Source organism: Myotis myotis, unplaced genomic scaffold (assembly GCF_014108235.1).
Source record: "Myotis myotis isolate mMyoMyo1 unplaced genomic scaffold, mMyoMyo1.p scaffold_m19_p_15, whole genome shotgun sequence".
NCBI lineage: Eukaryota > Metazoa > Chordata > Mammalia > Chiroptera > Vespertilionidae > Myotis > Myotis myotis.
In genome coordinates, this window is record NW_023416319.1 from 20509590 (window position 1) to 20522469 (window position 12880).

Below are 12880 nucleotides of genomic sequence, written 5' to 3' on the forward strand. Positions count from 1 at the left end.
CTTATCCCCCATGGTTCAGGGGGCGGGAACAGGTGTCTTTCACAAACACGAGAAAGACTGAAATACAGCTTAATGCTTTCTTTAGGCAACAAGTGGTTTCTCCATATCCCACAGGTATGGGTTTGGATTTCCTTGGGGTTACAACTAAGGCTCATTTCCCTGCACAGGCTGCTAAAGTGAACGTACCAACCATGTATGCAAAAAGCGGGCTGCTTGGGGCTAGCCCTGATGCCACACCCGGGGCAGCCATACCAATGGCGGGAGACCCACTTTGTTCTGGGATAGAGTGACAGTGGGGGATGCACGCAGGGTTCCCAACCCATGTCCCATCTGCCCCAAAACAGGGAGGGTTCCGACCTTTCTGGCTTCACTGTGTTGTGTGGGGGTTCAATGGCTGAGCATGGTAGTAGCTGGGGAGGACGGGTGGCTAGAAAGAACACTTTTTTGGAAAGCCCTTTTGACAGTTAAATTTTTTTGCTAAAATAAATACTTTCTATAGAAACATTTGAACAGGAAAATATCACTACTTACACAGTGAAATAAATTCTACAGTGGTGTGTATAAATAGGTGCTATAGATGCATTTGAAACACTACCACAGTCTCCTAGATCTAGTATGAAGAATGCAGAAACCACTGGTGAAACTAATAACCTTAAGCTATAGTGGCTCTAAAACTAATCTCGACCTGTGGTATACATATTCAAAATTATGCAAATCTTGTCTGTTTAGCATCTCTTCCACAAACTAGCTCCCAACCACTACAGCTTTAGCTACAAGACATGAGGTGTAGATGATAGAAAACAATGGGGTGAAGAAGTTGACAATTTTAATAGCATCTGGGCCCCAATGGCTAAATATTAAAAGAAAAATAAAGTTATGAGAGAGAAAAATGCTCCTGATATGACCTCTAAATGCTCAGTGAAGTGCCCGGAAGTGGGAGACTTCCTGGAGAAGCCGCCTCCTGAAAGGGGCTGGTGGCAGAAGCAGGAGAGGGAAGAGACAAAGGTGCCACAGGCGGCTCCTCATGATGAGGTGAGTCAGGCCTGACTAGGTGGCTTCTGGCCCAGAGAGCCCTGAACTTCCGCCTAAAGCTGCTGACATGCTGGTATTTTTAAGAGCTGGGGATGGGTGGTCTGGGTGCAAGGTTCCAAGCAGCAAAGACCATGCATTTATGTCCACAATGACCCATCTCGGGGAGTGAGAAACGTGCAAGTGTACTGCACAGCAAGAGGGCTCCACGGGGTAGAATGGACTCGCCCTGTGCTTGCTGGGGAGGCACCACCCTCGCTTTAGGTTCACTGGGAACCCTCTGTGTTGAGCCCTGCCACAGAGGAACGTTTCTCCAGAGTCCAGCTTGCCCGACTCACACATGACAAAGACCAGGTGCTTTCAGTTTAAGATTTCATACTTCAACTACGCATCCTTGTAGATAAGGCTGTATGTCTACAATTCCACAAATAGTCAATCAACAAAAGAGGGGGTGTTTCTTGTTCTTTAAAAAAATTTTTTTAATTGATTTTAGAGAGAAGGGAGAGGGAGAAAGAGAAACACCAATGTGAGAGTGGAACAGATCGGCTGCATCCTACACACCCCCTAGTGGGGTTGAAGCCCGCAATCCAGGAATGTGCCCTGACCGGAAATCGAACGGGCAACCTTTTGGTGCACGGGATGATGCCCAGCCTACTGCACCACATGGGCCAGGGCTTCTTGTTCTTTAACACACAAGCATTACTCGGGGATAATGTGAAACAGCAGCCATGTGCTAAGATGAATTCACAAGATACCCTGAAATCCAAAAGGAAAGAGATGTTGCAGTGCTGGACTATATGAAAAAAATAAGCGTGTACCTAACAGGCCACACAATTTGATCTTGAGCGACATATTGCAAAGGTCATAAAACCTTTTCTGTAAAGGGTCAGGTAGTAAATATTTTATATTTAGGCTGTCGGGGTCCATATGGTCTCTATTATTTATATATATAAATAATATGTAAGACCATGTAGAAGTCTTTAATATGTATTGTGTGTGTGTGTGTGTGTGTGTGTATATATATATATATATATATATATATATATATATATGTATTTGTTTTTTGGTTAATCCTCACCTAAGGATATTTTCCCATTGATATTTTTTAGAGAGAGTGGAAGAGAGAGGGAAAGACTGAGGGATATATCGGTGTGAGAGAAACACATTGATTGGTTGCCTCCTGAATGCGCCCCAACCAGGGCCCAGGCCGGGGAGGAGCCTGCAACCAAAGTATGTGCCCTTGCCCGGAACCAAACCCAGATCCTTCGGTCTGCAGGCCAATGCTCTATCCACTGAGCCAAACCAGCTAGGGCATTAATATATTTTTTAAATAACCATTTTAAAAAAAGCAAAATGCACTCTTCCAATCTCTGGCATATTATACAACCATGAGTGTGTAGTTGTTTCTTTTAATGGGAAGCCCACACTTCACATGGCTCACCTACTGAGTTCCTTGTGTTAAATGGAATGGTCCCCGAAAGGCAAGAGGGCCTGTGTGTCATTGTGCTCAGCAGACGAACAGAACTGAAGGATGGAGCAACAGATGGCTCTGAAATTCAGAGAGTCAACCACTAGCACTGAGAAAAGGAAGATCAGACAGAGGGATGGTAATGGACCAGACCAACTTCAGCTCAATTCCAAAGACAAAAGCATGAGCAAGGATACCCTCTGCCAAGTGCCCACGGTGGTTCCCAGTCCCCAGCACAGCCTGACAAAGCTCTGAGCCTGAAGTAGCACCAGAGCTCTGGTTTTCGACCTGAATATGACTTATTATTAAAGAAGTCAGACCATCAAAGTTTTCCAATCCATCTACTGTAGAACAGAGTAGTATATTTTGATGTTTCAAGGGAAGAATTATATATACATTTTTAAATATATTTTTATTGATTTCAGAGAGGGAGGGAGAGGAGAGATAGAAACATCAGTGATGAGAAAGAATCATTAATCAGCTGCCTCTCGCACGCCCTGCACTGGGGACTGAGCCCACAACCTGGGCATGTGCCCGGATCAGGAATCTAACCATGACTTCCTGGTTCATAGTTGATGCTCAACCACTGAGCCTAGCCAGGCTCAAGGGATGAATTATATTAATAGCTGTCTCAAAGGCTTCCCAATTCTGCTGTTTTAAATACAAATATCTTTTTATTTCCCCCCCCTGATGACATGCACAGGGAATACTAACCACGATATGATGTACATAATAAACATGATTTCTTACTCACATTTTTTATTTGTTGGCTTGTCTTTAATAAAATTAATTTGAAAGAAGAGTATGGGATTGGGGGGGAAAATCAGTGCCAATAGTTTTATTTTCCTAGAAGCTGGCCCAAAATATTACATAATCAACAATGCTTTGGGTTTGTGATTGGACTTTGTTTCCCCTCTGTGAAGACTTTTTCCATATGAATGTGAGGTTCAGAAAACTGAACATCAACTTATGCAGTCTCAACGAATTTGGAAAGAAATAAAATCTTGACTTACTTTAAAAATAAATAAGAAGTGAGGCTGGTGTCAGGTCTATGATAGTGAAATGAGCCCTGGCCGGTTTATCTCAGTGGTTAGAGCATCAGCCCACAAGACCCAAGGGTTGCAGGTTCGATTCCTGGTCAAGGGCCCATACCTTGATTGCAGGTTTGATCCCTGGCCCAGGTTGTGTGTGTGGGAGGCAATCAGTTGATGTGAGATCGATGTTTCTCTATCTGACCACCTCCTCTCTGACTTTCTCTCTAAGGATCATCGGAAAGGATATCCTGGGATGAGGATTGGAAAAAAAAGTGAAATGAGAGGCCCAGGCCTCATAATTTTAGAATTCCTATTTGCTCACAGGCTGACTCTATAGGCCGTCTCGTTTTGGTTACTGTGATGGGTGATTCTAAGAAGGAAGATATGAGGCTAAGGTAGCTCAAGTTTCAGGAGATGGTATTCAATGTGCTAAAGCAATGATGTAACCTGTCTCTTCTGTTGCAAGAAGAAATTTAAAAATGTAAAGGAAGAATAAAGTTGAGGTAAGATAAGGAGGAGCAGGAAAGAAGTGGACAGAGGGAAAGAGGCAGAAGAAAGGAGAAGATACATCAGGGAAGGTTGTTCCTGAAAAAGGATTATTTTCTCAAGCAAGGCTGGCAAACTTTTTCTTAAAGGTCCAGACAGTAAGTATTTCAGGCTGTGTAGGTCACATGGTCTCTGTTGCAGCTCCTCAACTCTGCTGGAATGCAGCTGCAGACAACCCAGACACAAATGGGCGTAGCTTTGTTCCAATAAACTTTTATTTACAAAAGAGGAACCAGCCCACGTTCTGCAGACTTGATAAGTTGTTTCTAAGCCAACAGAGAGCCTTAAAACCGAAAGGATTGGGTGTGGCTCCTGGGCCAGCATCTTGGGAAATGCCAGCCCCGTCCCAGGGACGATGACAACACCAGCCTGTGGATGGTGACACCAGAGCCTTGCCAGCCTGCATCACACAGCAGTCCTTTCCTACCAGGCTCTTAGCTCCACTCATCAACAGGAACGCTGCCCCTCATGAGTGACAACTCCCGCCCTCACCACAGAATCCATCACAAGGCAGGACAGAGACCCCAAATTCAATTCAAAGTAACTGCCTGGAAGTGTTTTTTTGATGACCTGTCTGAACAGGGAGAGATTCACTGCCCCGAGTGTGTGATGTGTAGAGAATTCATGAAAAGTACCGCATATGTGGAGGGATGACTAACTGCACCTCTCTATCTACATCACCTCAGCAGCAATGAGGCATGGAAGCCACAGCTCACGATTATTTCTTTAAGGTAAGGCCCATGTAGAAGTCTTTAATGAAATACAGACACAACAGAACTGGCTACCTAAGGGATCGAAGGGGCCAGCAACTGCAGATGAACAGATGCTAATCACATTCCTATCTAGGAAAGCTCAAGAGCAGAACCAAGGAGCACGGCCTTCCTGCTGCACTACATGCCTGAGGAAGTGCGGGGGTGAGGCTCAGGGCGTCCTCCCAGGCCCAGGGAGCCTCACAGGACGGAAGATGTGTCTGCAGAAGAGGACCCAGCTCTGGGTGGAGCTTCAGTGGTGCTTCCCCCAAAGCTAAGAGATACTATCAGTGGTCTCTGGGCATCCACTGGGGCTCCATTAGGACAATCACTTCACTGAGCTCAGGCCCAGAAGCAGAATTTCCTTCTGATCTGGAATCTAGAATGTGGGACAAGCCATCTGGTGGCAAGCCATACTGTGGCGATGGCTATGAGAAGGAGGTCTTTGCAAGAGAGGGGGGACAAGGGGAGACTTGAGTCAATATCAAAGCCTGGGCTTGGAGGTATCTGGGGACAGCATCGGCTTTAAGTGTAAAAAGGCCTTCTGGAGACAGTCCTCAAATTAATTAATTCCCTTTCTTTCTTTCTTTCTTTCTTTCTTTCTTTCTTTCTTTCTTTCTTTCTTTCTTTCTCTCCAAAATTAACTGAATCAGCAAAAACAAGATTCAACAAATACAAAAATAATTCTAAACTTTTAATCTCATAATTATGCAGAATCCCAGTCTATTTAAGTGTAGTCACTACTATAGTGTAAGTTGATTTTAAAGATGATCCACTGCATTAAGTGTATAAATAAATACATACACACACATTGATAACTTTTCTCAAATGCTTTTTAGAATGGGAGAGAAGGCTATTATCTTGAAGTGAACTTTTACAAAAGAAAAAGAATGTAGAAAAGTAATGGAATGAATTATAAATCTGGAACTGGAATAGTTCCACCCACCTACTGCCTCACACCTCTCTCTAACATAATGCAAGCACCCTTCCAAGGTCGTCTATGTGCAGCTAAGGGGGCATCTTGAACGCATGTACAGGAATCCGCACACCTGACATCGGCAAACCTCAGCTATAAGTCACCACAAAAACAATATCCAGTGACGACTCTACATAAAGATTTTTTTAAACTTTAAAACCACTTTTAAAGATTAAGCGAACTTACTCAAAACATATTAATGCTTTTGTGCAACTTAATGCTGAGAAAGGGTTGCCAACATACACACTCAGCAGTTTCATTAACATAGGTAGCTCTTCATTGGCCATAGTCAAAGATATATATATAAAAAAAATTGAGACTTATGGGATAGAGGAGACATTAGGAAAAAAAATCACGGCTTCACTGAAGATAGGCTTCACTATCTATGAAATTCAATACAACTCTCCATTTCCCATGAATCAAATGCTTTTTTCCAGGCCTATCCAATCATCAGAAGTTTTCATTGTACATATACAGCAAGCCTTTTACAGATTGGATAGAAGGCCTGTTTTATCATAATCTAAACAAACTAAAGCATAAAAAAAGTCCATCTGGGTTTATCTAAACTGGTCTGAAACAATCTAAATGGAACAATTTTTAATAGAAAGGACAGAGCAGCAGCTGTCCTTTTAAGCCTGTGTTGGTGACAGAGCATGTTTGAGAAACTGGTTGAGGCTTTAACAACTAAGCCTTTTTACAGAATGGCCCAATGGAAATGTTGAGTACACACGGTGTCATAATGGAGCAATGTCATAGGCACCAAGGTAAAGCCAATGCACCCATTTGAGGCTTCACCCGGGAAAGGCAAACATGATCAATTACAAATACTGCAGCTCTCACTTTTGAGCCTGACATGGCCAAGGCAGGAGTGATACTACAAGCATGAACTATGAGTACGGTGCTAACCAATCAGAATGGACCCCATTCTAAACTTGTACTTCCACATAACATTAGCTCGGGTGCAGGCCATGTGGGGCCACTATAAGATACTGGAGCTGCTTCCTCCAACTGCAAGTCTGCTGTGGCCTTTACATAACTCTGTGCTCTTTTGACCTTTCTGAGCCCAGTGCCAGAATGGTTTGCAGGATGTTCACAGAAAGCCTTGGCACCCAGTTCACGAATCCCCTAGCACAGAGCATGGGGAAGAAAGAATTTACTGTGGAACTGGGGTTAGGAGACATTTGTGGCCAATAGCCAGAGGCAAATGTACCCAAATGCACATGCACACACACTCTTAAACTTTTCTACTACTGGAAATAACATTTTGGCTCTTTTTGAATATGGAAGTACTCAGGGTAAAAAAGAAAATTAGCATAGTCACTTTCATCCTAATTGGCAAATTACAGCTATAAGCGGGGGTGGGGGAACTTTGTTAGAGTGCTAGCAAGCTCAAGGCCCAAAATGAAAATGATGGTAAGGACAAGTATTGCAAATAATTTTTAGAGGTCATAAACCAAAATCAATACCTGGTAACATACCTTTTGTCTCATGGGCACATAATTTAGAATCCATTTTTTTTTCAAATGACAAAAGATCAAAGGTAGGAGTGGCCTACAATGAATATGATTTTTAAAAAAGGGGTAACAGAAATACTAATCTTTTACAACAATTATAAATGCCCTCTGCATTCTCCACATACCATAAAAATGATTTGGTTTAGCTTTCAAATATCATTTAAACAGACAAACCAGACAGAGAGGGAAGTTCACTGCTGGGGTTGTAGAGAGGAGCATCTGCTCACGTACAGACTGCAGGGAGCTGCTGGAAAGCTACTTTATGTGCATGACGGTGGTCTTCTCGGCTACAGTACAAGTGCTTGTGCATCAAGTATAAAATACAAGCCTTTATCACATAGATCAGCTTTTTAGCTTTTGTAAATTTTAAACACAAAAGGGATAAATAAGGCACTGTACTTTTAAAAACTACAACTGCTTGGTTCCAAGTTTAAAACCCAAGGAACAACCAGAATATAATATATAACTTCCCTTACTCAGCCTCGGAGAAAGACTGCAAGCTTCCTTCTCCACCTGAGATGCATTTTCTGGCATCTTAAATTGTGGTGTTCTCCATTAACTGCAGGTTTGAAAGGCTTGATAAGCTTAGAAAAGCGGATTCAGTTAATGCAAAATAAAGGGTTCCTTCTATAGAACAGTTTTACTCTTGGCTGCCACCCCTCGGATCACTTTGCGTCCAGCCGCTGCCGTTTGTTGTGGGAAGAGTCCAGCTTTGCCTTCAGCTTTCGCTTTCTCTGGGCTGCACTGTTCTCCGGGGTTTTCATCAAGGGTCTGGCCCCAGCCTTTCCACTGTTCTGCTTTCTGTTGGCGGCTTTCTGTGGCCTTGAAGAGGATTCATTTGCACCTTTTTGCTTTGCAGGTTTAGTCACTGTCTCTGAGGCGGGGGACTGGGTAGGTCTTTTGTTTGTGTTCTCTTTTTCTTTCCTGAAGGGAGGGCAGCTCTTCCCAGAGGACTTTTTAGGGATCTTCACTTTATTTTCTTTCAAAGATGTCTTTTTGGGCAGGTGGCTGACTCTATCCCTTGCAGCTGGCTTCTTGGCGGCAGGGGTTTTGGTGGCTCCATCGATACGTTTTTCTTTGCTGGCTTTCATCACCGGTCCCTTGTCCTTTCTGTCCTGAGTGCTGCCACCTTCGGTCCTCTTGCGTTTATTCTGAACTTCTGCTTTCGGCAAGATTTCAGACATCTGCTTCCCTTTCCTTCCCTTTGTCCCATCAGCACGCTTGGGTTTAATGGGAAACCCGTAGGCATCCACCTGCAGGGCATGCCTGGGGGACATCAGAGGGTGGATGCACACACTTTTACAACTCTGTTTACCTTCCACAGCCAGACCAAAAGGGCTTTCCTTTTTCTCGTTCTTGATCAAGCGCTGCTGAGCTCTGAGCTTTCCTCGAATATTGGAATACTTTCTAAGGATCCGGGTACTGGCTGGAGTAGGTGAGCTCGTAGAAGGATGGCTATTTCTACCTTCCTTGACTTCCTCTTTTCTGTCTTCAGAACTGGGGCCACGGTTGACGTCACTGCTATTCTCTGGCTCCACTTGGTCAGGATTCTCGCGAAATTTGGCCCAGAGCTTCTGCATTTTCCAGTTGTTCTTTGCAGGAGTAGCTCCGGGAAATTTCTTCAAGTGTTTTTTCAAGCGTTCGGCCTGCAGTGAGCTGGGGTACAGGCTGGAAGGTGAGTACTTCTGAAGAGGATGCTTGACAGGAGGTGTGTCTCCCGGAAGACGAGTGTTGAGCTTCTTCACAATGACCAGAGACCGGGTTTCAGTTGTCTCTAAGAACCATTTACAAACATTAGATAATTTAAAGTTTGTCATAAACAGCATCTGAACAGGAGAAAATTTTTGAGCTTCCAGTGGACCCTTACATTTCCGTGACCTTTTCTTGCTTTTCCAAATCTCCTTCAGCTTATCCGACCTGTTCCTTGCTCTTGGTGTTGGCTGGCCTTCTTTCTCCAGCTGGATCCAGCCTTTCTGAACTTTCATGTATTGGGCATTGAAGTTGGCGATGAGCTCTTGGTTTTCCTCCTCGGCACACCATTCCATAAACTTGGGCTGGTCGTCGACCACTGCTTCCCCATCATCCTCATCTATGGGATCTCCACTCTCTGAAGCTTCATCGTCCTTGGGTACTGGGTTTTCTTGTGCTGCTTCCTTTTCTGAAGTCATTTTTGTGGTATCCAAGGAGTCCAGAGAATGAGCATGTCTTAGGTTGTAGTTCGAAGACGTCTGTCTCGTGAGCCTTGGTACCCATTTTGAGGGCCCAGCATCATCATCACTTCCACTGCTTGACAACGCGAGCACGATGGATGGCTCATCATGATCATCACCTTTATGCAGGGCGTTCGCACTGTCCATCTCACTGACAACCTCCTCCACGTCTTGTGCAGGAACAGGTCCTGGCTTTTCTTCTGACTGCTCTGGGAAAGGACATGGAACACTTTCTAAGAGGTCACAGGCATTTTTCTCACCTAACTTAGACTGGACATAGATTTCCAGTCTCTCTCCAGGCAGGGGCTGGCCAACTGTGGTAATAGGATCACTGTTGGGGAAAATATCTCCTTCGTCTTTTTTGGCCTCTTTTGCCAGCATGTTTTTAAAAGTCTGCCTAGTGATGATCCCACCTTCTTCGCCCTCCTGCTCAGCATCCTTCTCAGAGGGATTTTCATTGACATATGGGTTTTCGGTGTCATCCATAGCTTTTGGGTGGAGACCCTCGGTCAGAAAGCCCTCCGGTGTTGTTCCACCAGGGTACTCTTCTTTTTCAGAACATTCTGCACCAGGATTTTTAGAAACCTTGACCTCAGGGCAAGCAGAGGAAGAATCTGAGCTTTGATTTCTTAGGTCCTTATCGGCAGAGGACGAATCTGAAAGTTGACTTCTTAGGCACCTATCTGAGGCCTCAGGACATTTTTTACCCTTTTTCTTCTTGTCCGAGTTCTCTTCAGGTGAGTCAATGGTTTGTTCACACATATCTTTTTCTGAAGGATGTTTTCTATCATCACCTTCTTCCTCTAATTTTCCTGTACTACTTGCTGCCTTACTTTCCTCAATGTCACTGGGGTTTTTCTTAGTCAAAGTGCTGCTTTCCTTCGAGAGTGGGTCAGAATCCAGCTCCTGGGCAACTTCAGTCTCAGTCTCAGTACTGATGCTTTGTTCATCCTCAGCCTTTCCCAGGCTTGCAGGAGGCTCCAAGCTCACGGGGGCACTTTGATTTTCTGAGCACAGAGGACTTTCTGCCCTTCTGACTGTTTTAGGAGAAGAACTAGGCCTAGACACAACATCTGCTCTGTCTCCCTCAGAAAAGATCTCAGTAGAGGGAACCAGGGGACAGTCTTCAGGTTCACTTGTCCCCTTTGCATCAGGCAGTTCAGCTGGGCATTGGTCTCGTTCAGGGGAAGCTATCCCACCTGCTGTGGGAGCTGCAACCATGGAGCTGCCTTCGGGCATGGCCTCTTCCGGAAGGTGAGCTGGGAGAGGCCATGCCAGGCTGGAGGCTGTTGCTTCCTCTGACCTTGGGGAGCTGGTTGGATTGGATTGGTTCACTGTGGGGCAAACCTCAGGCTCTTGAGATTTCTTCTCAGATGAAACATCGCTGTCTCCTTCCTTAGGGGAGGTTATTTCTTCACTAGGCTCTTCAGCGTTGTCCTCTCTGGGAAGCTGCACATCCACCGTAGGTCTCGGGGCTGAAATGATGAGGGTCTGTTTGGGAGTGACCACTGCCTCTGATGCCAGTGTCGAGCAGCTTGGTTTTTCTTGGGAGTGTAAGTTTCTGGCCAGTGTGCGAACAGTCGGCAGCTCGCAACAATCACCATTGAAAAAGTATCCTCGAGTACTTTTTCTAGCTGTTTTCCGAGAAGACAACATCGATCTCTGATTCTCAAAGTGGCATTCTGTTATTGGCTGACTGATATAAACGACATCACATTGGTTATCATAATCATTTATCCTCAGCCCTGATGCCCTTTTACTCTTCCGAGCTGTCTTGATGGAGGCTGATAACATCTTGGTTCGAGAGTGTCCATTGGATGCTTTGTGCACAGCTGGCATGGGGCTGGGGGCTAACCAACCATCTTTGGAATGATCATACTGGCCCTTATCGCTGGGATGCAAATGGTAACCCACCTTATTTCTTCCTAGTGAGTGAAGATGGTTCTCTTGCTTTGGCCTTGAATCTTGTTCACTTGCCTCTAAATCCTGGCGCAAAGGCATTCTGGAGCTACATTGTAAAGTATTCTCTTTGTCAGCAGTTCTAGATGAATTCCCTGTAAACCCCGAGTCCCAAGCCTCTTCTGATAAAGCTCTGAATGAATGTCTTTGAGAAACAATACAGGTGCTGTTCTCCTCACTAGTCTCAGTTGCCGATTTTCCTGCAACCAGACTTTCTACTAAAGCTGAACTCTGCATATGGTCTTTACCATCCTCACATACTTTCACATTTGTGTCTTGCTCCTGTCCAGTGGTTTGCCCCTCCACGCTCTCAGAGGTGTGATGGAGGTTGAACGGGGAAGAATTAGATGTACTAAGGTATCCCAGAGTGGAACTATCCGTTGAACTCCCAGAATTAGGTTTAGTGGTTGGAAGTTCAGAGAGATCTTTCTGTACATTAGTCAAGGCATTCTCTCTTCCATCTACAGAGTTCGTCTCAGGAGGAGGCTCCTTCAGGGCCTTTTCTGCCAAGGGTAGAGGACTGTGAGAGCCTGATGAGTCTATCAAATCTACAGAATGAGGAGACTTCATATCGAGACACAGAGCATCATTTTCCTTATGTCTGGTGCCTAGCTGGGCACAGCCAGCATTGCAAGTGGATGCATCCATTGTTCCAGAATCAGAATGTTGTAGGTCCTCGGTGTCTGGCTGAGATTCGGTGTACAGATCGTTCAGAACACGAATGAACTGCTTCTGATGATGAGTGCACAATTTGACCATAAACTTCTCCAGGGGGGACTTCGACTGATTGTTAGAATCTACTGCTATTGCCTCTGTTGCGTTCTCACTAGATAGACAAAGAGAAAGAAGGAATTAGAATGGTCATTCTCCAAAGAACCATTTTTACATTTTGAAATTCACCAGATGTTACTCATGTTGTAAAGAGAGTGAACATTGTAGCCAAAACTCCTTCTAAATGCCTATATACTTTTGCTTCAATAAATCAATCTTTAACTAATTAAGTATAAGGCTGTTCTACTCTCAATTTTTAGTGACAACATCCTTCATACTTTTTTAAGTGATCATTCACAAATAATTTTTATCTTCTAAAGAAGAAATATTGAAAATAAATCTTTTTTCAAAAAATTAAATTTTGGTCACATTATTAACTCATTAGTCAATATATACTTTTGTTTTAGATCTGGGTACTACTGTTAAGTAATTATTGCTTTATAAGTCCACAAAACTGACAAAAATTCAGGTACATTACATTACAAATCTTGGTGTAGAAATACTTTGAGAAATTATAGTTTTAATATGGTTTCTCAGCATGACCAATTGGCTAGACTTTCTAATTCTGCAAATAATAATGCAGGAACCCTCTACCCCTTTCCTGGGGCATGGATGAACTGAGAT

The 12880-nt window shown here is 44.1% G+C and overlaps 1 protein-coding gene across 7 annotated transcripts in view; it reads right to left on the reverse strand.

Moving 5' to 3' along the window:
• Positions 1-2273: 2273 nt before the first annotated feature.
• Positions 2274-12880, reverse strand: part of LCOR (ligand dependent nuclear receptor corepressor) — a 116623-nt gene continuing 106016 nt past the window's right edge. For all 7 annotated transcript variants that reach the window (XM_036336464.1, XM_036336467.1, XM_036336462.1 and 4 more), the window contains one exon: positions 2274-12311. In XM_036336464.1, the coding sequence (XP_036192357.1) occupies positions 7982-12311 (4330 nt within the window). In that variant the 3' untranslated portion in view covers positions 2274-7981. The remainder of the gene's footprint in view (positions 12312-12880) is intronic.